The 26,189-nt window shown below is 43.3% G+C and overlaps 2 protein-coding genes across 10 annotated transcripts in view; both read right to left on the reverse strand.

Moving 5' to 3' along the window:
• Positions 1–74: 74 nt before the first annotated feature.
• On the reverse strand, positions 75–4,303 carry VAMP3 (vesicle associated membrane protein 3). The gene is made up of 5 exons (XM_064525346.1): positions 4,183–4,303; positions 2,786–2,867; positions 1,844–2,002; positions 1,082–1,133; positions 75–269 (listed from the first exon to the last, which is right to left on the reverse strand). Coding segments are annotated over exons 1-5 (315 nt in total). The 5' UTR covers positions 4,185–4,303; the 3' UTR covers positions 75–249.
• Positions 4,304–8,700: 4,397 nt separating this feature from the next.
• The window catches only part of CAMTA1 (calmodulin binding transcription activator 1), a 435,941-nt gene continuing 418,452 nt past the window's right edge, over positions 8,701–26,189 (reverse strand). For 6 of the 9 annotated variants that reach the window (XM_064525335.1, XM_064525333.1, XM_064525331.1 and 3 more), the window contains one exon: positions 8,701–12,184. In XM_064525335.1, the coding sequence (XP_064381405.1) occupies positions 12,121–12,184 (64 nt within the window). In that variant the 3' untranslated portion in view covers positions 8,701–12,120. Of the gene's footprint in view, positions 12,185–24,123; positions 24,155–26,189 lie in introns of all 9 variants that reach the window. The other 3 variants (XM_064525334.1, XM_064525332.1, XM_064525330.1) reach the window with 1 other exon arrangement.

A 26,189-nucleotide genomic window follows, 5' to 3' on the forward strand; every position in this document is an offset into this window, starting at 1 on the left:
TGGAAACTCTGGAACCAAATCCTCTTCATCAGCTCCATGCTCCAGTTTATCAAGGCACTGTGCAAGCTGTGGGCTGTGCTTGTTAGTATTTATATTAGGAGTGTCTTAAGGCAACCAGGTAAAGTTAACATTTCATAAATCAAAATAATTTTGCTTTAAACAGCAGAAGATGGGCTGAAAATACAGCAGGTTTGAAGTGGAGAGGCTGAAGACAGACATCTTCAGTTGATTTGAGTTTCTTCCTGTAACTCATGGAGATACATTCCAGACTACAAAAAAGAAAAAAGTTGCAAGAGGGACATGTCTCCTTCAGCCCTCCACCATAACAATCCTGTATTTTAAGAATTTAAGATACTAGAGACAGGTAGAGAGGGATTGAAGTTTCCCATGTTGTTTTTCCTAGCTTTAGTTTTCCTCTGTGCTTGCTTGCATCAGTATTTCTCACCTAAGATCACAGCTGTTGCTAATTATTAGTGTTTGTTACTGCATTACAGCACCAACTTAAACTTTATCCTCCCAAGAAATATTTAAGGGCTACATCAGAAATCAAAACGAAGAGGGCAAGTTGTACGCTCCCTGGCTTGCTATTCCAACTCAATGTCAGTACCATTTCACCCAACAGCAAAGCAGTCTCTACTTTTTGAAAAAAAAGCCCACATACTGTAGCAGTGCACTTGGACCTACCATGCTGAAGCTTGATCTAAACAAGATTAGGAAACTGGGACAAATGGAAATAGAGTTCTCAGACAAGGGAGGCATATGGTATCTCTTTATACTTCTGCAATATGCAGCTATAAAAAGTTGCTCATGGTTGGTAAGTCCTTGGGAATCTCAGTTTCACCTCTCTGCCAATCTGTATTACACAGGTGTTCAAGATTCAGCTATCAGAGCTCCCACAGCAGTTTGTCTACCACTCACTGCAGTCAATTAAACAATAGTTTAAGCAGTCACTGCTATTTCAAGTTAATGTTGTTATATGTGCCTTCAGTCTGGGTACCCTGGCTTTACTAAACTGTAAATCAGTGAATTAATCCCATCCACTGCAACTCTTAAGAGAAATCCCCATTTCACTGAAACTTACCGATGATGATGATGATGATAATGAGAACAACAGCTATCAATATTGCCCACATCTGTGAAAAAAGCCACAACACACTTACTACAAGACTATGCAGCAGCATTAACAGGCTTTTAGGGTACTGGGGGAAGGGAGGGAAGCAGCCATTGCAAGGTACTCTTGCATTGTGTGCTAGATTAACATGTAAGTATAACCTGTGCAGCAAGCAATCTTGATTGACCATTACCACGCAGCAATGGTAGGCTGTGCACACTGGCAAGCAAAGCAGACCAGCAAGCTCTCTGCCATGATGCCTCTGTGCAGAGCCTAAGGTGACTGTATGAATAGGAGTAAAAATAAACCTTTTAAACACCTTTTCTACTCTTATCCTGCACCACATTTTGCACTTTCTTGCTCACCAAAGAAAATTCCAACCTTTGCCAGGAGCTGTAGAACACCGAGTGAGCTCCTTATGCTTTGTAATACTTCCCTGCAGGTTAGCTCAACCTACACATTTTTGGTCTTTACCCACCTGTTCCCCACAGCCTCAGATTACTGTAATGTTTCCCTTTGGCCATTTCTATCTTAGACAAGGTCTTGTGTTAAGCAGCAGGACTGGTAATCCAGGTTTTGGTCACTTTATGTAAGCACTATGGTATATGTTGTGAAACTAGATGCTGTAACTTAACATTGGCTGGAGTCACTTCTACTTCTGCCTTTTGAGATATTGCCTAAAACAGTGTTAATTGTAATACTGAATATTTTAAGTATTCAAGTCATGGTTACCTTACAGTTCTTCCACCAGTACTTTCTTTTCAGCTTGGCCGCACTGGTCTCAAACTGGGAAGCTCCTGCTTGCAGTGCATCGGCACGGTCATCCAACTCTGACAGCTTCTGATCTCGTTCCAATACCTTGTCCACGTTCACCCTCATAATGTCAACCACCTACATCAATTTAACACTTACAGTAAGTATATCAACTGTATCATTATTGGAGAGATTACTTGCAGGTAATAGATCCCAATATGTGATGTTTTTAATGGTTTCCTCTAAGGAGTAGGAGCAGTTGCCTTTTAGGAGATCCAGTCATGAGCTTAAATGAAAATGTGAAATTCACATGCTGCTGGAAGTTCCTAATACCTACTTTAAAATGTCAGTATTGCAGACAAGCTCTCTAAGCTGTGCTGGCGTTCCCTGAAACCTGGGAAATAAGTTATGACCTACTTCAGAAGGAGTTGAGGCATTTTAACATGACTGACAAAATATTTTTGACATTCAATTCATTTTAAGTGCTATCCTGTTCAAGCAGATAAAGCTGTTCTTAACCAACAGTGGCTTTTGGATTCCCCAGAAATCTGGCCATGTCTTATTTGGAGAAGATCAGCCTTTTTTGCCACTGAGGAGAAAAAAGTTTTTTCTCTGTAAGAACAAAGAGCACTATTTTAAGTTATACCCAATCCTCAGACACTGAGTTTGCAGCTGACCTTTAGCCACGGGTAAATTCTCAGCAGGCCAGCAGAATGGAGTTTTTGCCACCCTGCCACCCCCCCTTTTTTTTTTTTTAACCTTTCCAAGACTCAAAGTGACACAAGTATAATGAAAGCTGAATGGTACTAGGCTTCCCTTTCCTATAAAGGGACAATAACTACTGTGGCCAAAGCTTATTTATTTGGCTTATCAGGTTTTCTGAGATGAAATTATTACACTGCTATCAGACTAGACCTTTACCTCATCTACTTGGTGTTGCGTTTGCTGAAGACGACGATTACTGCCTGCGGCAACATTTGAGCTTCCAGGGCCGCTTGCTGACCTGCAATAAGGAAAGTTACCGTTATTCTGTATAATTTTTTATATATATAGTTGATAAGCTTAAGTTTAGAAGTTATCTGAAATTCCTGAAAACAGGGAGTTTGAATCCTTGGAAGAAATATTGGGCAGTTTCATTTCCCATGGGAGATAAGAGGTTTTAACAACTGACCTTGGGTATAAATCAAGCCATGCTCCAAACCTCTTGCTAATGAATTAATTGCTTGAAGTGCTAAAAGACAACAGTGGCTGGCTAATAATGCAACTTGTAATAAGGCATATAGCAACTCCTAAAATGGCTCATAGGGCTCAAATATTCAAGAACTTGGGTTCAGGGGTGTTCTTTAGCAAGAATGCAAATACAAAGCTTCAAGACTCAGTAGCTTTCAAAAAATTACATACAGAAACTTAATGGTTATTCTAACTATATGCTCTTCCAGTAGTTACCTGTTTCTTTTGAAACAGTTGGCATTGAGCCAGAGGAAGCAGAACAAGAAAAAGCATTTGGCATACAGCAATTTACTTCTGGTCAGCTTTTAGTTCCTGAAGTCAGGCAGCTTAGTTCCTTTTACCAGCTGCAACATTTTGCATCTTTGTAACTGAACAAAGAGCCTCTCTATGCATTTCTGATGCCCTTTTCACTGCTTTAATGACTTTCTGTTGCCTTTCTCTAGGGTTATCTGTACTCAATTTGCTCTTCTATATTTTCATCCATTCTGCATCAGACACAGCACACCTTGATATACAAAGGGATAAGCTGAGCATTGGCTATGTTTACACAGTTAACTTAAATTTACATTTAGAGGGAACAAATGCATACGTGCAGAAGGAGCAAACCAGGAAGTCCAGAGAGACTGATATGAGCAGTCCACCTATGTGATAGTGTAAGCGCTACTGCATCTGGACATTCGGGTCACCCTTTTATACCCTTCCAAGATTAGCCTGTCCTGGAGCTGCACCTCCATCCCGAGAGCAGAGGTTTCAAACGTTCCGTTCTCCAGCTATCAGTAGACAAGTGAGAGCAGCCCGTCGGCACCACCCCGCAGGCACCGCCCGGGGATCGCCCACCCAAGCGGCAGTCGAACGCCCCAGTACCGGGGCCAGGCGGGGGCCCGGCCCGCTGCTCCCGGCCGCCGCGGCCCCGCTGGCGGCTCGAAGCGCAGCCGCTCCCGCGAGCCCCCGCCCGCCGCGCATCGGGCCTGCTCCGGCCGCCGCCCGCCGGGGCGCGGCCCTCCCAGCGCCGCTCCCCGGCCGCGGGGCCCCCAGGGCGCGGCCCGCCGCCGGCCCCGGCCCCGGCCCCGGCCCCGGCCCGCACTCACATGCTGCCGCCGGGGTCGAGCTGCTGCCGCCAAAACCGTCCGACCGAGACCAGCAGGAAGTGCGCGCGGCCCCGGCGGCGCCCGGGATGTGACGGGCCGGGGCGGGGCCGCGCCAGGCCACGCCCCCGGCGGGACGCGGCGGGGGGGGGGGGCGCGCGCCGTGGCCGCTGGGGGGCGCAGTCGTCGGGAGCGCGGGGAGGAGGGTGGCGGTGCTCGGCGGTGCGTCCGGCGCCGCGGGGGGGGGGGGGGGGTGTTTGTGTGTGTCCCTTTTCACCCCCCCGACAGACAGACAGACGGACAGACAGACGGACAGACACACGGACACACACACGGACACACACACGGACACACACACACACACACACACACACAGTGGCGGTGCTCGCTGGTGTGTCGGGCGTCTGGGGTGGGAGGGTGTCCCTTTTCACCCCCCCCCCCCGATAGACAGACAGACAGACAGACAGACAGACAGACAGACAGACACACACACACACACACACACACACACACACACACACACACACACACACACACACACACACACAGTGGCGGTGCTCGCTGGTGTGTCGGGCATCTGGGGTGGGAGGGTGTCCCTTTTCACCCCCCCGCCGACAGACAGACAGACAGACAGACAGACAGACAGACACACACACACACAGTGGCGGTGCTTGCTGGTGGTTCAGGTGCTGCCCCGGGGGGGGGGGGGGGGTTGTCCCTTTTCACTCCCCCAACCCCCAAACTCTCTCTCTCTCTCTCTCTCTCTCTCTCTCTCTCTCTCTCTCTCTCTCTCTCTCTCTCTCTCTCTCCCCCCCCACACACACACACACACACACATTGGTCCTACCCTAGCTGCTGCCTGTCCTCTTATCGCGCTGTTTCACGGCTGCCCACCATCGCAGTGTGCCAGACCGTCTGCAAAAGATAAACATCCCAGCTCCAGCCAGGAGCCGCAAGTCCAGCTATGTGCAGGCAGCTTCTCTTGTCAAAGGTGGCCCCACACACCTGGTTATGGGCCCTTGTCCGTCTTTGCACTGTGCTGAAGCAAACATCATCGTGCTGACAACGCTGGGCAGGGCCCACCTGCCACAGAACGGGTGCAGGTTTTTCCCTGCACCAGGCATTTGTCTGTCACACCAAGCCCAGTGTAAGGGACAACGTGCAGCGCCCCAGCGAGCTGGGGATGGCCGCCGAGGGCAGCCTGGCACTTACAGCAGCCTGTCCTCCACCGGGGGGGGGGGCAGTGAAAAGGGAAACCCCTGCAGTGCCTGATGCACCAGCGAGCACTGCCACTCTGTGTGTGTGTGTGTGTGTGTGTGTCTGTGTGTGTGTGTGTGTGTGTGTGTGTGTGTGTGCGCGCGCGTGTGCGCGCGCGTGTGTGCGCGTGTGTGAGAGAGAGAGAGACTGCCTTTATATCTGACATGGGAGCATATGCATGCTTGTGTGCCTGCACACATGCGCGCATGCACGCGCACACACACACACACACTCTCTCTCTCTCTCTCTCTCTCTCTCTCTCATATATATATGTGTGTGTGTGTATATATATATATATATATATATATATATATATCAGGCTGGATGTACATATGCTATTGTTCAGGCTGTACAACCTGTACTCAGCTGGCTTCAGTGAACTGCACTATGTCCTTAGCTTTCCAGGTAGAAGTTGTATGATGCTCACTGCCCCTGCGTCATGGACGGCGAGGCTCCAGGGTGCTGTACTCTGCAGCTGTTGCAGGGCCATGCTGGTAGCGAGGTTTTTCCTGGCTATTGGGGAGGGCCAGGGCACGTGGCGAAGTCCAGCTTGTCCAGGTACCAGGGTGTAACAAGGCAGGCAGTTTCTGGACAGTTTTGCCTGGCATACGAGGGACACAGCCTGTTCCTATGGACAGCTTCTGGGCTTGTGTCATGGCAGGGACACACCTACACTGTTTGGTATATGTTAAAGGGACATGTTGTTGCTGTCATTATGGTATGCTGCCTCCAGTCTGTGTGAGCTTTCCTACAGCTGAAGTTACTTTGTTACCTGGATTTCAGCATACTGAGAGAAAAAAAAAAAGTGTCTGCTTTTTTTTTTTTTTGTAAGGAGTCTCACTTCCTTTGAGTGGTAAGTCTTCTCCATGTGTTTTCTGAAAATAGAGCAAACATTTCCCTGGTTTAATGGCAAGCTGGCTGGCAGCTGTATGCCTGCATGGTGATGTTTTAGCTACATCTACAGTGCTAAATGTATCCATGGCTTTAAAAGTGATTCACACTCCCAGGCAAGTAGTGCAGTGTGTATCCCTGGTTCTCAGGGGCAGCACCCTCTGATGGAAACTGGTACAATTAAATTAATTGCCTAACAAACACTTGGCCTGATTCTGCTGGGTCCCTGTGGTGATTTTAAGATATCCTTGTTCTTATATAGTGTGTGTATGTGTGTGTGATCTAGCCTGCCAGTTATGATTTTTAATCATATCAAACCGAGTGCATGCCTTGCGTGACCTAGGGGTAAGCGGAGGATGCTCAAGAGCACAAGGCCTCCCAGGATAGTTTGCATGCTCGCACAGGGCACCAAGTCCGGTCTGGTCTAACCCTGTTGTCTGCTGTGAATGGGTCCTGCAGTGAATTATGTCCAGAAGTACACCTGGTCTTATCGCTCAGAGAATTAGCTGGCATATGGCGAAGGGGAACCCACAAATTAACAAGCATGCAAAATGGACACTCGGGGAACTCGAGAACAATTTGGGGAGTTAAATATGCTTAAAGAGCAACATATTTAAACTTGTTTCACTGTAATCCAAACTAGTCTTCTGTTGCAGTCATGGGTATTGTAAAAACTTACGCTAGTACTGACATGGTCTTTCACAAAAGAGAGGATTAATTTATTAAAAGTACTTTTCCCTGGTAGGCTAACTTCATAGTCTGATACAATTACCTGCATTACTGAGGGTTGGTTCATGTAACTTGTGTATCTGTTATTAATGTTATTGTTATTAAATGTGACCCTCTTAGGTTTGGACATCTGAAGGCCTCATGAATTTTTTTATAAGATTAGGCTTTATTCTGTGTGCAGCATAGGACTTTGGCGTCTACCACCAGGTGTGCAGATTTCTCATGGAAAGCCCAGACATGAGTCCTGTTCTGAAAGTGCTCTCTCTCTCTCTCTCTCTCTCTATATATGTATATAATTTAACTGAAGAGGTACTGAAAATAATTTGACCTCAGACAAGCTAGCAGTTTGTAGACAATCCTGTATCTGCCAGATAAACAGCTATAGCTGTTTTGAGTTAGAAAACTTAGAATTGGGGCCAATTAAGAGTTGATCAAATATTTCTCAATACTTTCCTGTTCCTGCTACTACTCATTTTTTTTTCTTCATTTTTATTTCATTAAAAAGATACAAGCATGCAAAAAAATTGCTGGATGTTGTAGAAAACTTGTTATACTACCAAAAAAAAATGACCATTTTGTCCTTATCAGCATTTTGCGAGTACATACAGCAAATGGTGCTGTGCATACTGCAGATATAGCAATTAGTAAAGATGGAAACAAAATCATGCCTTTGTGCATGATCAAAACGTTAATTCAACCAATTTGAGTTACTCTGCAAGTAATTATTGTTTTCTTTTTAAGCTAGTATTCCATCACATAATTTCACAGAACATTTCAAATACTAGAACTATTGCAGCATATTATACTGCCTCGAAAATTAATTTCTGCCAAACAAGCCTGCTTCCAGTGAGCTGCGGCTGGGCAGAACTTGTATTTTTTTTTAAAACACAACTGGATTTTTAGTGTTTTTGTGTAGTTGTAGTCATCTTGGCAAAACCTGTAGTCTGAAGCTTAGAGAGAATGGGTGCCCAATGTTTGAGATGTTAAGTCAGTTTTCCTTTCTGCTGTAAAAGTGAAGACAACACTCAAAAAGAAAAGGTTCTCCAAGGGGCGAGGACTGCAGGGGAAGAAGCAGAAAATGTGGCTAGTGTCTTAAATGTTTTGTCTGGCTGCTGCCAGCTTGGGCGGTGAGCCATGGCAGCTGCCCGCAGTGCCCGTGGCCCGAGCTGGCGGTGCAGAACGACGTTGTGGAGCTCCATGGCTGGCTCCTAACCTGGAAAAGGCCCGGCGAGGCAGTGCCGCACAGGGGAGTTACCGAGCACCTCTGGGCATCAGCGCCTTGAAGCAAAGACCTGGAAGAGTTCACTGCGTGAAAAACAGGAGAGTTCCTCTGCAATGTGCTGCTTTACACCCCTGATGAAGGTTACATACAGGAATATAGGAAGCAGAAAAGGCTGAAGATTTGGGGACTGTGCTGTTCTGTTCAGCGAATCCCATTGCACCCTGGATGCTGCACATCCAGTAGAGGATAGAGTTTGGACCGTTCCGATTATAACCACTAAGACACTAGGTATTATTTACAAGCAGGTTATATAGTAAAAGAACCACTTTTTTTCCTAAGGTTATTAATAGTGACTAAAGAAATATGTTGCTCTATTTAACCAGAATGGGGGAGAGAGTGTTTAAAAAAAGGTCCACACTTCGTATGGGGAAATTTTCTTTGTTTTTAATTTACAGCAGAAAGAATATAAAGCATTCAGAAAACATTTTCCATATTTTAAGGGCAATTCAAAACATTTGCATGGTTCCAGCAGCTGAGTTCTTCAACAGATCCATTGATTCAGTGATGCTTTACATGCACGGTTACAAAAATAAAACTTACAAAAGAGAAGACATCTATACTAGTTTTACATGCAAGTCTTGGGGACCCCCCATTGGGCACCAACTACTGTGTGGAACTGCCATAAGCGTGCAACCAGAGAGGGGGTTCATGTTATATTCTGTATTTCTGTCACACAGTATTACTGCTGTTGAATGTGTTTCACAAAGGAGCAATTCCATTACCAGAAGACAGCTCTAACTCCTGGCACTTGGGAATGTGGATTTTCCCAGGGAGCTGCACTTACGTATCTTCTGTGAAAATGAAAGTTCCACAATCAAGAAAAGGGTGAACAGAATCACTTCACTTCAGTGGGAGTCTTTTTAACTCACCAGTGATACACTGAAGGGTTATGACCCGACACAACAAAGCACTTAGAAGCCATACTTAACTTCAAGCATGCAAGTAGTTCTGTTGATCTTATGGAACTGCTTGCATGTTTAACAGTAAGTACATGCTTAAAATGTTTGGCTGAAGCAGGATCTAGATTTGTAGATACACCACCAGGCCCATGGATCTGGAAGAGTAATTGGAAATAGCTCTGTATATTACTGAATCATTTTGTACAAATACAGGGGGTTAAAATACTTCCTCTGAGGTCATTACTCTTGTTGGGAAAAGATCAATTCTATATTGTCACATACTGGTTAATGGGAGCAACATTTTGATTTCAAAATGTCAGAGTTTTTCCAGTAGTAATACAGAGCATTCCAGTTCATTCCAAAGGAGATTCTTCTGCAGTTCCCATTCCATTTTTGTGTGTGAGGAATATTTTATGTTTTAAGTCCCAATTCAATACAATAAATTGAGGCTATGAGGCTGCTCACAGCCACAATGTGAGAGCCAGGCCATTCTTTCTTCATTTTTCCTTTTTTTTTCCAATTTAGAATCAGGTCATAAAGCAGCAGTTCACAAATGTACAAGAGAATTCTGATAATGAGCTATAGCACATCTACTGTAATTCAATGCTGGCAGTGAAAAGAAGTAATTAAAAACAGGTACAATTATAGAAAAGGCACCAAGAGCACTGACCCCAGGTTTTTTTTTTTGCCACAATCTTTGTTTTTACTCTTCTTTTAAAGACACCAGTTTAAAAGCTTCTCACATGTGAATATTTTTAGGCTTCACGACAAGCCTTGCGTTTAAACATTGCAGTTGGTGGCCGGGATCAAGTAAGAACAACTATTCCAAAACTAACAATCTCAAATTTACACCAGTCCATTCAGAAATTTTAAACTGCCAGTAGCAGCACAAACACACAGGAGCAGTTTCTGGTCTCAGACACATATATGTAACCCACAGTAACAACATGGACTTCAGGAGTTACTTCCTTTACATTCCTGCATAATTAAGATCAGACCCTGGCTCCTATTGTCGACACTTCGTGACAGTTTTAAATTATCATTTCAATTTTAAAAAATCTAATTTCTTTGGCTCCTCACTATGTGGAAATAGCAATATACCATGACACCCCTACAAGATCAGTTTGCATCTTTTTTAAGTTTTCCCTTTTTTTTGTGCAATTTTTATTACATTTTCTGACTTCCAGCAGGAGATATGAAAATGTGAAACATATTTTCTACTTTCATACTATTTTTTTTTCATTTTATATTCATTCTAAGTGTTCTTTATTGGAGTGAGTGTATGGTGTTAAGCTAGATACGGTTTTTGTACTCTTATGATTATCTGCTCTGCAAAAGTAACTTAATTTTCTTAAGCAATATCAGCATTCGCATTACTTGGCACCATTGGCAAAAAAAAAAAAAAAAGAAAAGAAAAGAAAAAAAAGAAGGGGGGGGGAAAGGAAGGAATAAATAAAGGAAATTCAACCAAACCAAACTCCTGGTAGCCAAAATCAAATGTAAACATATCCTTTTTTTTTTCTTTTTTTTTTTTAAGTAATGTTGCTCTGCCTTTTTTTTTCCTAAGTCTAAATACAGTAGCTCTTTTTTTTGCCATTTAATCATGCTTTAGCAAAAATGTTCTTCTAAAGAACATTTAAAATAAAGTTTCTTATAGTGAAATAAAGTTTTTGTTTCATTTTACAGACCATAGCCACTAATGCTTTGCTTTTTTCATTTCTTTTTCTTGAGTTCATGCACATATCTCTTTGTTTTAATATATACAGTATGTACAAACAATACATCCACACTCTTCTCGTTCATTCAGACAAAACTATACAAATAATAATTTTATCTTGCCAAGTTATTGACCCTTTGTGAATAAAATATTTAGTAATTAATCAATATATTCCCTTTCAAATATTTTTTCTCATTTTCCATTTCTACCTTCTATATATACAGAAACTGCCCAGAATTTGATGAAATAGCCAAAATAAGAAATTTACTGGCCAGAATGCAGCACCACTCTGATCTTTAGGTGGTATAAAATGTCCAGGCAACATATGTATGTGACTCTACAAAACGACAAGAGGTTTGACAGTCACTTAAGATAAAAAGCTACATGTTTTACAAATTAAGAACTTAAGTAAAATAATAGTACATGAAAGTAAGGCTAGAAAATAAAGTGCTGAGTATGAGAAAAAAGTACATGACAATTGATTTGCAGGTTCTAGTAAAAATACCAAAAAGAAACTTTTTAAAACTTGCTTAAGCTGCTCTCTCCATTTCTCATGCATTACCCGTTTATCTCATACACCAACCCCTTCTGTAAATTCCCACGGGATGTATTAAAAACCTGCAGATTTAAAAAGTTGCATTAAGTGTGCTGTAGAGATTTAAATAAAACACAAAGGACAGAAGTGCGAAGGAAATGAGGATGCATGGACCCAATAAAGATGTACTGATCTAAGCCCCTCCACTGAGACTCCCAAAAGCTTCAGTTTCTTGGAGATGACTGACAGGTGCAGGAACAGCATTCTTGTGTTGCTTGTGCATTCCCACCTTTTCTTAACAATATTTTTGGTATAGTATTTGTACAGTTCCACATGTTGTTTAATACAGCCCTATATGAAAAGGATAATTAATCGCTTCTTCCTTCTTGGAGAATGAAACAACTCACAATTTCTTCCTGGTGTCTTTTTTTCCCCATGATCCAACAGAAGATTGAGTTCCAAGATGTCTTGCTGAACAAATTAAAAGTTGTCCATGAAAGTGCAAATGCAATGACCAAAACATTACTGTTAAAATCCTGCAGCTGATATTTCCACAACTGCAGTGGGTATTTTTGTTGTTGTTGCATGTCTCTGCTAAAAACAGAAAATGAAAACAGTCTGAAAAGCAATGTCACATTGCTACGGGATGCTGCTGCGTATCTTCAAGTTCCTTGGCCTTTTTCAATTCTTTCACTCTGCAAAAACAAAGAGGAGCTATATAACACTTCTATTCCAAAAAGCTTTAAAGGGAGCAAAAATCAAAATGATTTCTCACTATAACCTGCAGTGCAAAAGAAGCCAACTCCCAGAGAAATGACAAGAGGGCAATGTGTTCCCAACACCGTAAACAGTTGGAAGCGCAAGGATGGGACAGTAGAAATCTGAGACAGAACACATTTGGAAGGATATACTAATTTCCAGCCACTATTTTTTCCTCATTTTATTTTTTATATATATATATATATATATATATAAAAAATGTATGTCTATGTGTGTATGCGAGTGTGTAGGTGTGTATATTTAACTACAGTTTGACTTCATTCTGCTATTAAATTGTCCTATTTAATTGCTTGGGATTTTTTTGGACTGCTTTTCATTAACTGATTTTGCCTCTGACTCCAGCTGTTACAGCTAAGTGGCTTTTCAGCGTTAACCTACTTTCTCCACAGATCACTGAAACATGGACAATTTTCTGTTGTGCCAAGCACAGTAGGGAAAATCAGTCATTCAGACTTGCAGGCAAAGCTTGATGTTGGTTGAAACAGTATCTCACGTTAAGAAAGTGTTTACATGCAAGCACAAGGGACTGGTATCAGTGCAAACAAGGAAGATAGCCAATTTACATCTTCATACTTGTTCCAGCTAGTAGCAGCTATATTTTCTGGTATGTTGCTGGTACTAGATATATATGTTTTCATAGCCAGTGGTGGCAGACACTACCTTCCAAGTGAGATGGAGCTTCTATGTGGAAGAGTTAGTCTCCCTAAATGTGGCATGTGCAAGACTAAAATGTCCATGATACACTACCTCCTCTAACACTTGTTAGTGTAAGAAGTAAATCATTACCGAAAGGTGAAATACATTAATAAATTAAAAAAAAAAGAGAAGAGAAGGAAATTATTTAAAATCCATCAAATAAAGTAGAATTTTCCATCAGTGCTGGAGCAGCAGCAATCCCCGGCTCAGGCTGACAAACTGGCTGCACACCTGTGAAGGCTCCCTACGAAGGAGCCACCACAAATCTGCAGAGATTTCTCACGCTGCCCCTAACCCCAAAAGCAGGTGCCAAGCTGGAGGCTGGGCTTGAGCCACCTGGACTTTGCCTCCCTTTGCAGGGAGCTGCTTTCTGTGGCACAATCCCTTCGCTTTTGCTGCATCCTTCCTTGTAATTCCTGTTCGCCAAACAAAGCCCTAATGTCACAGGAGGGCGCGACAGGGTTGTCTTAATGCTGAAATAGAGATGCACTTGCTTGCTACTAAATGGGACTCCACAGAAAGTACAGTTTTGATTTTTTTTTTAAAGTTATGATGCACGTAACTTATTTTTACCCTTTCATGTATTTGTAGATGCATTTCCACGCTGTTGAGAACAAACAGCAAGGTAAACAGAGAAGACACGCATATTCCACTGGAATAAGCGTCAGGCTCACTTGTGTGAAAAAGCCACCTGCCTGCACATCTTTCCTCCATTACTGCGAGGGAAGGCCCACCCCAAAAGGAGTAAGATATGGCCTAAGTTAAGGTGATTTAGCAGAGCAGGTACATGCCCAGCTGATCTAGCTGCAACTTGAAAGGAAAAATGACAAAGGTATGGTACAAAGAATTGTGTCACAGCTGCAAATCTGTGCAACAGAATCCAACTAAAAAGGGAGTGAATGCAACAAAGCTAAAGTAAATATAATTTAGATACTAAAAGGTGTCAGGAGAGGTAAGCACCAGCAATGCTATTTTGTAGCTTCTGTAAGCAGGCTTCCACCCATACATCATCTTTTGGCCCCTGGACTAACTTGCCAGCATAGGGGTATGATGAAGGCTGTATAACTAACCTCTGTATAGGGTCCTATAAATACATTTCACTGGCTCACTTATTTTTTTCTGCATATAGTACTACACAGAATCACAGTCAAAAAAGGAGCTGGCTGCTTTAAACTCTTCTTTTAGCCTACTTGAAGGTAGCACTCAAGGGCATGCTCTTAACTTATGAAACTGGGCGGAAGAGAAGTCAATGAACGAAGCACGTTGACCAGTAAGTGCAATGTCAGACCTTTGCCAATTATCTTGATTCTACTGGACTGTTTGAGAATACCATGTTTGGAAAGACAGAGGGCTTTGCTAGTCCAAATGCACGTCATTTCTCAGCGCTCGAAGCCTTACATCCAAGGGGCTACAACACTCCTCTGAAATCCCAGAGTCGGTTGTGTCACTCTTTGCTCTGAGTCAGGCAGAGTGGCTGTCTCAGCGAAGGTCCCCCAGACTCCGGGAAGTGCTCTGATCCCCAGGCTGATGAGAGGGCAAGAACGCACCACCATTTCTGAATTTCTACTTGGGCTGTGCTGTACTGAGCCTAAATTCCTGTTACAGCTGTAGTTTTTGCAGTGAAATTCTAGCTCTACCCAAGTCAGTGCCTAGAAGAACCCTGCTGAAGTCAGGGGAGCCAGGACTTCACTGTCACACGGAAGGCAGCAACACACTCTCACCCTCATCTGGTTATCAGGTGGTATTGTGTTAACTGCTTGGTAAGTCCACATCATCCTTTTGTTACAGAAAACAGATGAGGACTGGTACAGTGAACAGAAGATGCTCACAAATGACACAGACAAACTGGCCTTCTAAATTATATTTAGTTTTCTTTCTTCTCTTGCAGCCTCTTTCGTGAAGTTGTTACTAATATTTCTATTACTGCAGCACACAGAATCAGAAGTTGAGCCAAGGTCATTGCTATGCTAGAAAAATGTGTGCGTCTGTGTACTAAGTAATTTTTAATGTTGAGACTAACTACACATATGTTAAAGATAACATCTACTAATGTATGTTTTGCAGTGCAACTTCCAAGTGTTTCCTGTTGCACTTCAATACTATAATGTAAAATTAATCTAGTATTACAGATCTCTTACTGAGAACATGCACGTTAGATAAGCTGGTGGCTCTTTCCCGGAGACATGCTACGTCTTTGTTTAGCGCTTCAACATGCAAGGTCTACACTAACAAAGCACTTTTGCTGGAAGAATGCAAGACATGCTTTGCTGCAAACTTCAACCTACAGCATGCAGTATCTGTACTGGTGCAGACCTAGTGAATCTCTCTAACTGGAACATACGTGCCAATGGAAATTAATTACTACAGCACTCGAGAGTTGCACTAGTACAGATCCTATTCACAAATATGCAGTGCCTTCCTTGGTCTAATGTACTGTACATTGGTTTACAGATCTTCACGTTTATAAAAAAATTGCAAGTGCAATGATAATGATCACTTCAAAACATACGGACGTACCAGTACTGAATTTACCTAACATTAACGTTACAGGCTTTGAAATTCGTCATGGGTACATTAGTGAAAGACACTACTTAGTCTGCAACTGCTTGAAACAAACCATATATTCCACAGCATTGGTAACCAGCTTCAGGATGATGACCAAAGTTATTAAGCTACCGTATTTTTATTAGACTAACCTCTCCGTTCAGTATACATAATCATGCATGTGACATTTAAAATGGGAGTGCAGGTAGGTACTAGGAGTCATTTTCTTGGGCAATACACTGCAAAGTGGGTATGAAGACCTGCGATCTGCTGCTGACAGCCTCTAATGCTCGCTCAGAAGAGCAAGGTCAGGGGAAGCCCTGGCTGACACCGAGAGGCTGGAAAAGGTCTGCCCCTCTCCTGCCAGCAGGCCCAAGGCAGCCCTGCTTAACTGCGGGATCTGTGGTGCAGCACAGCGAGAGCAAAATTGAAGTACCTCTGATTTAGCAAATTCATGGTCAGACTAACATTTGGGAAGCACTGAGGTACTTTGAAGGCCCTGCTTCTTCCCCAAAGCAGTGCTAAACATGAAGTGCCAGAACCAGTGTAATTCATTAAGCTATACACGAGACTAAGGCTATCCACTTAATTTATCATTTAAAATAACTGTGTTTTTAAACAACCCACTGAATTGCTTTACCAAGACAACCTAACACTAATTATTTTCAACCAATTAATTCTTCACTGGATAGTCTGTGCTGTAGCCTCTCCTGTGTCTTAAAGAACACACAAGTTCTTAGTTCTCATTTAAAACCTTTTCCTTTTTGAGGAAGCTTCTTACCCAGTGGCACTCTGACTTGGTTTTGTAAAACAGCAATAGAAAGTGTCGGTATGAGTGCGGGGTAGGTATCGTCTCTTTAGTAATGCTCAGTGTAATAATAATAAAACCCAAAACGAAACCCCAAAACCAAAACTAACTTTTCAAATGCAGTTAAATATGATTTGACCAGGGACATTTTTTTAACAAATTATCACCCTCGAAAATAGAAATTCACTGAGTAAGTGCTGCTAGCACAGCTTGAAGTGAATAATACCACATTGTCTTCATGCTAGAAGACAATCTATTTGTTTCATATGTTTCCACTCTTTAAATTCAGGCAAGGAAGAGGGCCAAAGTGTAACGTTTGCAGTTACAGGCATTAATGATAACCCACTCCAAGGAAAAGAACATGACTGAATTTTAAAGAATGGTTCAGACTCTTGCATCAGAGGAGGATGTTCTTAGTGATGATGTTTCAACTCCAGTTTGGCAGACTTACAGTGAACTTATAGTGAGACTTTTTTTTTAAAAAAACCCAAACAACAGCAAACGAGACTGCTGAGAGCACATAATACCAGCAGGCCACGTGCTGATGGATGGCGAGCAAACCTCACCAGAGGTCTGCAGGCACTGGTTTGGATCACTTCTGAAAGCGCCTCCAGTTGCACAGGGACTGGAGGTGATGACTGTTCAGGATAGGCAGGGCCGTAAATCGGAGCACACCAGAATGAGTAACCAGGCTCTGGCTGTTGCAAGACTGCAAACAAGGAGAAGTACCATCCTACTTCAGTAGCTACAGAAAACTCACACAGAATTGCAAGGACAGTAAATTTCTTTTTGCAGTGATAAAGCCTCCGGCCAAACCCTCCACAAATATCGTTTCCTCTAGATGGTAAGCATCTCTAAGGTACAAGGTCATTCCCTCAGCAATGGCTGAAGAGCAGATGGACGGAATAAATACGTGCGATAGAGATGACCACTGCTTTGCTGTCCTACTCACTGCCGTGGTGCTGACTCACTAAAAGGGAGGAGATGATTATTTGGACCACGAGCTTCAAACCCGGACACTCAGGAGCTACATCCCAGTTCCCAGACTGCCACAGCCAGACCAAGCTTCTGCCCTTCGAACTGTGTAACGTACTCGGACACCATTCAGGAAGTTGCATCATTGCGTGCTGAAGCAATGTAGAAAGCAGCAGCCCCAGAAGCGAGCAGCAGCTTCGTGGATTTTTTTCCCCCCCCTTCCTGAGTCCCACATGGGAGTGTGTGAGCAAATGAATTAGGCCCACTTAGAAAAAGTTACAGCAAACAATGGCTTCATGGGTAAAGCGTAACACAAAGCTGCTTCATAAAATTTACTACAAAATGCCCAGCCAGGGAAATGTTTAATGAATCTGTGAGTGTTGTAGCAAATAGGTTCTGGCAATGCTGAAGATCAATATAAAGGACAGGGTGCACTGGGAGCCAGAGAAGGCTTTCTGGGGAGTTACCTGTTGCTCTGAGAGCTGAAATGGCTTGTGGGACATTTAAGAAAAGAGAGCTCTTGCCTTTTTCCAGATATCTCATTTGGGTTGCAAAACAAAAAAGACAGAAAGGCCCAATAAGAGTGGCACCCCAGAGCATGCGGTCTGCAATTTAACACACACATTTGTGCTCCAAATACATTCAGCCCCTGCAAGAGGTAAATGAAAAAAGAAATTACTTAGAAAACTTTCGCTGCAGGCACAGTGATGCATATCCCAGTACGACATTTTCTCACATTGTCCTGAGCTTTAACAAACAGAGGACTTTTCAATCCCTTTTAATTTTCCCCCTTTCTCAATCTTATTAAGAGGCATAAGAAACTGAGTGCTTAAAACGCAACGGCTGCTGCATAGCATATATTAAAAACAAACCAAAAACAGAAGTCCTAGGCGCATGGGGGCAGGAAAGGGTTTATCGTTGAAATGCCAAGAGAGAGAAGGGTCTGCAGGGAGCAATAAGACATACCAAATGTTTTTTATTCAGGTATGAAATAAAGTTGTACTTACCAGAGGAACTGACTTCGGATGTTACATGCACACTCCCCAAACAGGAGAGCAGCATTTAATGAAATCGTAAGAAATTGGGTAGGGGAAAGAGGGATCTATCTTTAAAAGAAAGCTGCCATAAATTATTATATTCTTCATTATTCACGATCACAGATAATTACAATTGCACCTGTTCTGCGCCACAGAGGACAGAAGTTTCACTGTAGGCAGAAAGCAACCGGCTAATCTAATAGTTTGAAAAGACTTGCTCCTTGCGATTTGCCCCAGATCACCTGTCTGCCAAAAATACAGCAGAAAGGGTCACAGTTCAGGAAGCCCTGTATTTCTGTTCATGTCCTACATTCAGACTTGGACCAAAGCTCTCCTCTGTGGGAAGTTATAGCAGAGAGTTTAACCAATGAACAGGGAAACGTTTGCACAGTAGGCACTGTGGTCAGCTGAAATACGTCCACTGGAGCAGGTTTCCCTGAGATAAAAGTTATTACTTAAAGGCAATAACTTGATTTGTTTTTCCTAGAAAAATCTTCTAATTTCTGCTGCCAGAGGATAGGAAGTTTGGTCTCACTTAAGTCAGCCAGTAACTCCCTCCTCCCCCCCTCCCCCGCCCTTTTCTGATCCTGGTATGGTATAACTCAAATAAATCCATAAAAATTCATGAAACCTAATTTGAAATGAGGTTTTAAACCTGAAACCTGGAAGCAAATACTCTGACCATCTATCTGCAGAGGCAGCCTAACTAAGCGCAGTGTCAGTGTACAGAACACATGAATTTAGTAAACATGTTTGCATGCATTCTTTCAGCATATTGCTTGCGCAGGTCAGAGGGCCTGGAAATATTTTTGTATATGTGCATGCACACAGACAGAATATGCACACATGTTACTGTAAGGACTCAAAGCAGCAAAGAATCATCTGCCATAACAGACGACTTTTGGCAAAATAGCAGCTGACACACTTCATGAGATTTCATTGCTGACTTTTTCCAGATAATCACAGAAAGTACATTTAAGCCTAATAGACAGATCATCTGAAAGCAAAACCAAATGCTCTTTAGTATGGAAAACAGCACCTGTGCACCTAGGACTGCTTCTGACGATTAGTGCTAAGGTATCATAGCCCTCCCACCTCCACACGCATATAACCTATTCCTCACTGTGGAACGGGGTTAATCTAGCGTGATTGATACTGCTTTCCTGATTCACGCTTCTTCAGTGATCTGTATTAGAGATGAGTCCAAAAGCCTGTATTGCTGACTTGGTCCCACTGTAAGAACATACAGAGTAACAAATCACTGCCTCAAAAATAAAACGGTGACGTACTGGAAAAGGGAGAATATTAGCAAGTATGTCCTATTTGTACACATGCATACATGTCTGTGAATATATTCATCTGCAATGTATTCTTCTGGTCTTGAAGACTAGCTAAGTGCACTACCCATAAGCTCCTCACCTCACCATCAGACATGGCCATGAAGCCCACCAGATAGATCATGAGGAAATCTGAGACACTAGCACAGGAGATCATGAATTGCTTTGCACAGCATTTTAACTATAAAACAGAACTAGAGTCCTGTATTTTCTTTGGAGAAGCTCCCAAAGCCAGGAACTATCACTGTACACAGTGGCAGTATAGCTAACGATAGACCACTAAAATGTATACAGGTGTAGTTTTTTGCTTATCTGCTATGTGCTATATGCACATTTTCACAGAATCAGAATCACAGAATGGTTGAGGTTGGAAGGGATCTGGAGATCATCTAGTCCGACCGCCCCGCTCAAGCAGGGTCACCTAGAGCACGTCGCCCAGGATTGTGTCCAGATGGCTTCTGAGTATCTCCAAGGAAGGAGATTCTACAGCCTCCCTGGGCAACCTGTTCCAGTGCTCAGTCACGGTCTTGTTATTGATCAGAGGTGATTTCAATGCAATCCGTTTTCCTCAATATTTTTAGCTACTTTTACGGAAACTTCCAAGATCAGCTTTAACAGTTGGTCTGTTACTGTTTACGAAACTCAGGATAGTAGTGTGAACCTGCATTCAATTCAAGTAATACACAGCTGAAATTCCTGGCTTCTTTTCGTTCATATATAACTGAGCCATTAAGCTGTCTCCTAGGAGTAGCAACTGAGCAATTTCCCTACCCACGCCATACTACATGCTGCTCAAGGCAAAACCTGCAAATGCTACTAAACTTCCAGAATTTGTGAATCTGCTTCCTGGGAAGTTCTGCTATGTTTCTACGTATACATAATCTTAAAATGTAACAACTGATTCTTATCCAATACTGGTGATTGACCTGTCAGCTGTACCTACAGCAGAATTGCCACGCAGTATCTACAGTGTGTGCCCTTGGCGGTGGCTTCTCTCAAGTCCAGGGAGCTGTGGACTAGCTGTGGGCCTGGACTCTGCACTTGCTCCTTCAACACTGTCTAAGCGTTCAGTCTCCCTGTGGAACACCAGACGCAATACTGCAGCTACGCCTTACTTTTTGTTCCTGTATGTGCATACTAGCAAAGGAATGAAACTCACTGAGTGGTGCTGATGTGCAATTGCAGAATATTCATCACTGTGCAACGAACATTCATGGAAGTAGCAAGCTTTCAAAATGCGTGAGCCGAGGTTTCACATGGAGATTCCCCTTTACAGTCTCTTCTACTAGTGCACTGACCATGCAAGCCAGATCAGTTTTAGTATATCCTGAGACTCAGCATGAATCTGTTCTCTTAGTAGGAATCCTAGTCTTGAATGGAAAGGCACTATAGCACAATTACTTTTCTCCTCTATGTCTGAGTTATACATTCTACCCTCTTTTCAGTTTGGAATCCAACTAGCCCATTTTGGTATGCACATTTTAGGCTTAAATCTTTCTTCCTATCTGTAGAACAAAAAAGTCTTAAAATACATTCCCTCCTGTCTGACAGTCAAAGGTGACACAGAGTGCTGCTACTGGAGAGCACAGCACAGCTTCCAGCCTGTGCTATTCCCCGGACCTCAGAACGGACCTTGGCCACAGAGCAGGGGCGTTTTGCCAGCAGCCTGGGCCTGCCTGTGTGGACACCAGGGCAGAGATGCCCAAGCGCAGCATGCCAGGGAGCAGCAGGGAACTGTGCAGGCATGTCTGCACACAGCAAGCCAAATCAGTTAAGCAGAAAATCTCTGGAGAGGAGGAAGACTGAGAAGAGCAGCACCAAAATGGCAAAAATAGGAGCAGTTGGAGGAGGGGATATATTTTAACCACACCAATGTCTAGCTGCAGACATGCACACCAGTTCCTTTCTTACAGAGTCTGGGACTAGCTCCACAGCTAGCCAGACAAAACCAGGAAGGATGGGGAAGGTCCCCACTTAGCTCCAGGTAGTGTTAGAAAACAGGTCCTGCCAGGAAGTTCCCTGCTGTAGAGAGTCTCAGGCAGTGGAAGGAGAAAAAGATTTGCTGTGCGTCTCCCCTTCTTCCCCAACTCCTATCTTGCATCAGTCTCTCCCAATTCTGCTGCTTTTGAAAGGGATTCTCACCTTGACAGGACTGTGGCATTTGGCTTCTGCTCAGGGAAGGGAGAGTGGGGTGCATCCACTGTTCTGGTCGGGACGGGTCCCGCAGCTCAGCTTTCTCTATTCCATGACCCAAAGTGCGCGAGGCGATTGCGAGGCAGGCCCTGCGCCGTGCCGAGGGCACGGCCACTCAGGCGCCACAGCACCAAGGATCCCTGCCACGACAGGCGCGTGCTGTGTCATGGAGGGGGGCTGAGGAGTTGCAGGCTGCAAGCAAAGGGCAGCAGGAACCCAGCAGCTGGAGGGCTTACCTGGCACTCGCCTTCCTCCGGCCCACCTCAGGGAAGGAGGGCAGGACACTGCCTGCAAACTGGGAAAGGTGTTCTGCTGGGCCAGATCCAGCCCCTGGGCATCTCTGCCCTGCAGCGTACTGCTCAGCTGGCAGCAGCATGAAACGTCATCGTCCATCTGTAGCATTCATTACTGCCCCACTGCATATGGTAACTGAGCCTGAGATTAAAGATGCTTAACTTGTCTACTTTTGTAAGGAAAAAATTAACACTTATTTATCACTTTACAATGGAGAAAGGTTGATTCATCTAATTAGAATGACATCTATTGCTTTCCTTTAAGTTATTTATAGTGAATTGCATTTTTCAAAACCAAATTACCGTTTCCTCAAGAGGCTTTACAAACCAGACACCCAAGTGTAGACCAAAAATTACCAGCACTAATTATATACAAAGCAGCAGATAGTAAATACAAATGACCTGGTCAGTCCACTATTAAGAGAACACAGTTCTTGAATTAACCTGCATTAGCTGTAAAGCACATTATCACAAGTGCTATGAACTGGAGCTACGGTTTTCCAGCTAGCAACTTCACCATGTTGGTGCCCCTGCAATTGAGAGGAATGTTTCTATCCCTCTGCCTGGGCAAGATCCAAGAAAGTGAAGCACTGAAACAGTTAAGGCACATCTGGGCCTTTGTCCTCTTCTAATCAAAATCTTATTTCAGTTGTCAAGAGTAAAGAACACAAATTGCTACTTGTACAAAAGTGAAGATACGCAACAAAAATGGCACCACAAAAGTCACACTTCTGAAAGAAATGTTATTAGCTATTGCTTCATTAAGCTAAATAGTTAATCCCGTAATGGTGCCTCCAGGAGACTTAAACCCAATTTATATGCTCACTCTTAGGTCAAAAATCAACTCCGCAATTGAAAGTTGGTAAAACTCCATGATCATCAATTCAGTTTTCCATTCTGAACGTTACATGGAAGCAGGAGTCCAAGCAATCCCTCCCTCTGCCTCCTGTTTCTCTTTGCAATAGTAGTAAGAAACAAACAAATGATGTTTCTCCAACTTTGGATTTTGCCAGAGAAAAACACCCTGTTGCCTACAGCCTCTCAAAGACCAGCTGGTACTGAGCAGTCCCTGCTGACAGCTCCAGCACACGTGTCTGGAAAGCGAAAGCACTCCCCTCTCTTGCAGGGACTGGGATCTGCCATGGGAACACTTTGCTCTACTCTCACCCTTCCGTCAGGCAGCAAACCAGTGCACTAATATCACGGAGGTGAGTGGACTTTTTTAATAGGAGGAGGTGACTCCCAACAGAAGCTCAGTTAGCAGTTCTAGCAACTGCCAAGTTACTGTACTGCAATTGTAATAACCTCATCTGCATTTCAGCATTTTTTCCCCTATCTTTCTACTCTGTAGATCAAGGTTAACAGGTGAGAGAAGCAGCTGACAAAGAGCTGACCCTCGTAAGGTAACCAGACATGTAACTTACCAAAGACCAACTTCTAGGAGGTAAGAATTGGAGCTTAACCATCTTAGAGAGTAAAATGCAGTGGGAAGAGCTCTTCCGCGTCACTCTGGCTCAGGCAGAAACAAACACCCATCTAGTGCAAGCTGCATCTGTACAGTAGCTTCCTAAGATCTAACATGAGTGCTGTCACATTCTTATTATAAAGGACATAATTACTCATTGAGCATGTGTCATTGCAGACCCATTCAAGTTCCAAAATCTACTAACAGCCATTTTGGATACTGTAAGATTGCCCATCGACACCGCCTTCTAAGCATGCCCATGATGAATAAACAGGTCCTTTTTCACATATTCATGCATTGGTAACATCTACTGTGGAGCTCTGTCCTGTTATAAAAGCAGCAGTGTTAGTCATTGCAGTAGGGTTAGTTTATACAAGATTCTGATTCATATAATTAATGGAGGTGAAACTTACTGGCATATCTGGCTGCAGCCCCATGCAAGCAAGCAGAAAGCAAAAATATTTAAAATGGAAGAGAGAAACTGGCTAGCAGGCAGCTACACTCACCCTTTTGTACAGCCTATGGTCCACCAGTGGGCTTCAGACAGCAAAACAATACCAAAGAGCTATTAGCACACACATGGCAATAACGGTACCTTACCAACAGCTTCACTTCAGTTAGGAGATAAATACTGGTGCTTGCCTGGAGAGAAAGACCCCTTCCCACCTCCTGCCTTTTGGACTCCTCTTTACCAGGAAAGCACAGTCTCGTGTTTAGATGTTTTAGGGCAGGAAATAAATAAGGAAAATAAACCCAATCCTGTCATCCCGGTGGTGTTTCCAGCTGCATCCTGCCTTCCCTTGCAGTGACTGTCTGTTTTCTATCTCAGTCCAAACACTCCTCCGTAAAAAAACACTACAGATCATAATCACAGCCTAGCAATGGTGTAGATATTTCTCAGAAAAGTAAAATTTTCATGCGAATCAGAGAAAGAAGAGGAAATAGAACATTATCAGTGAAAGCTGACTGTACGGACCACGTACGGATTCAGTTCAGCTAACCCAAACCCACTTCGGAGCTCTCATTTTTCCCTATAGCTCTAAATGAGTCCTATTGGGGAACCACTAAGTAGGTGGGGTATTTTCAGAACCATTAAATACACAAACCCTTAATGCTGCCTCCCGCGGGAGAGTGTGCCAGAAGACAGGCCAACCCACAGCAGCTCTAAGAGCGAGTATCAGGCTGGAAGTCAGTCAGTGCCAGCAGACAGGTCCAGGCAACAAGCAGCTGCTCAGGCACAGGTCTCCTGGGAGGCCAGGAATGTTGTTTCTCATTTTTTACAAACAATACTTTGTGATAAGTCGTGTTGACACCATGTTATGGCTGATGCATGTTTTTCACCAGATTTTTGAGAATATGACAATAGATGGATAAATACATACTTTTTTCAAGATCAAACGAAAACCATACATCTCTGACTGCTGCTAAGGAATGACTATGCTTGTTGCCACGATGCCTGCTAATATTCTGCTATTACAACTCCAATACCTTTTCTTTCTCTAACAATACACTCAACCAAAACTTACATTTCTTCACTGATATTCAGCAATTTCTACACATCCACTACTATGAGAACGTCAGCCTTAGGGCATTAACTGTTCCAAAGCATCTGAAATACTGTCTGATCAGGCAACAAGAGTAGGTTCACGAGATCAGAAAACTCAAACAAGCCTGGGAACGCTGCCCTGAAGCCTCAAGCTGATACAAATCATGTCTGCGCTACCGAATATTTGCGCCAATAAACTAATGAACAAAACAGGACAAGAAAACCACTTAAGTTGTTCTGAATACTAACAGAAAGGGACTTTTCATAATTTGCTTACAACAGTCTTTGATTGATTTAAAATAGAAAAAAAGCAACCACACGGTTGCCAGGAGAAAGCCTGAATAATTCTTGATAAAGGCAAAGTAAGATCTTAGTAAGAATCATTTAACTGGCCCAGCAACAATCTGGTTGTGGACAAAAACCAAGGTTAAGTTTCTTTTTCTTTTTCCTTTTTTTTAAAGGTTGAATTTCTGAAGTTTAAGAATCCACTGCCTTTCTGCCTAGCTCAACAGCCTTATGACAGAGCCTAACTGGCTTTTCCACCCCACTTTCCTACCAGCTTACTGGTGTCTTCTGCAAGATCCTGTTCGTTTGATGTTCCTGCAGGTGCTCTCTTCTCTGTCACTCCTTCGGATTTTCCAAAAATATCAGTCATCTCTATCCCTTGCACTGACAAGACACTGTGGTTTAACAAGTAGCTCTATAATGCCATTTTTATGCTATGGAGCAATAAATAACATTAGTTATTAGTTGTTATGGTTTGTTCCTGGCTGCCAGGAGCCTGGATGACTGAAGTATTTCTTTATGGAGCCCAGGGCTTTAATTTCTTGTTTATAGCAGCAACGTGCTCACTTCAAGCATTTCACAGGGAGTCTCTGATGGGATTCCCCCAAGCACTACCTCAGAAACAATGCATGTGGGGTGTTAGTCTAAGCACCCAGCCACATCACCCTAAGGTTTACCCTGTGCAAGTGTTGCACAGGAGGCACAGCACACTGAATGGTGAAGGTTTATAAAATAAGTGTT

This window comes from Dromaius novaehollandiae, chromosome 24 (genome assembly GCF_036370855.1).
Source record: "Dromaius novaehollandiae isolate bDroNov1 chromosome 24, bDroNov1.hap1, whole genome shotgun sequence".
NCBI classification, from domain to species: domain Eukaryota; kingdom Metazoa; phylum Chordata; class Aves; order Casuariiformes; family Dromaiidae; genus Dromaius; species Dromaius novaehollandiae.

Bases quoted from the DNA above. Each gene is read 5' to 3' on its own strand.
- VAMP3 (XM_064525346.1), bottom strand. The intron at 1,134-1,843 runs GTAACCATGACT...CTTTTTTCACAG, and splicing joins ACTGGTGGAAGAACTGTAAG to ATGTGGGCAATATTGATAGC. The intron at 270-1,081 runs GTAAGTTTCAGT...TCTTTTTTGTAG, and splicing joins TATCATCATCATCATCATCG to TCTGGAATGTATCTCCATGA.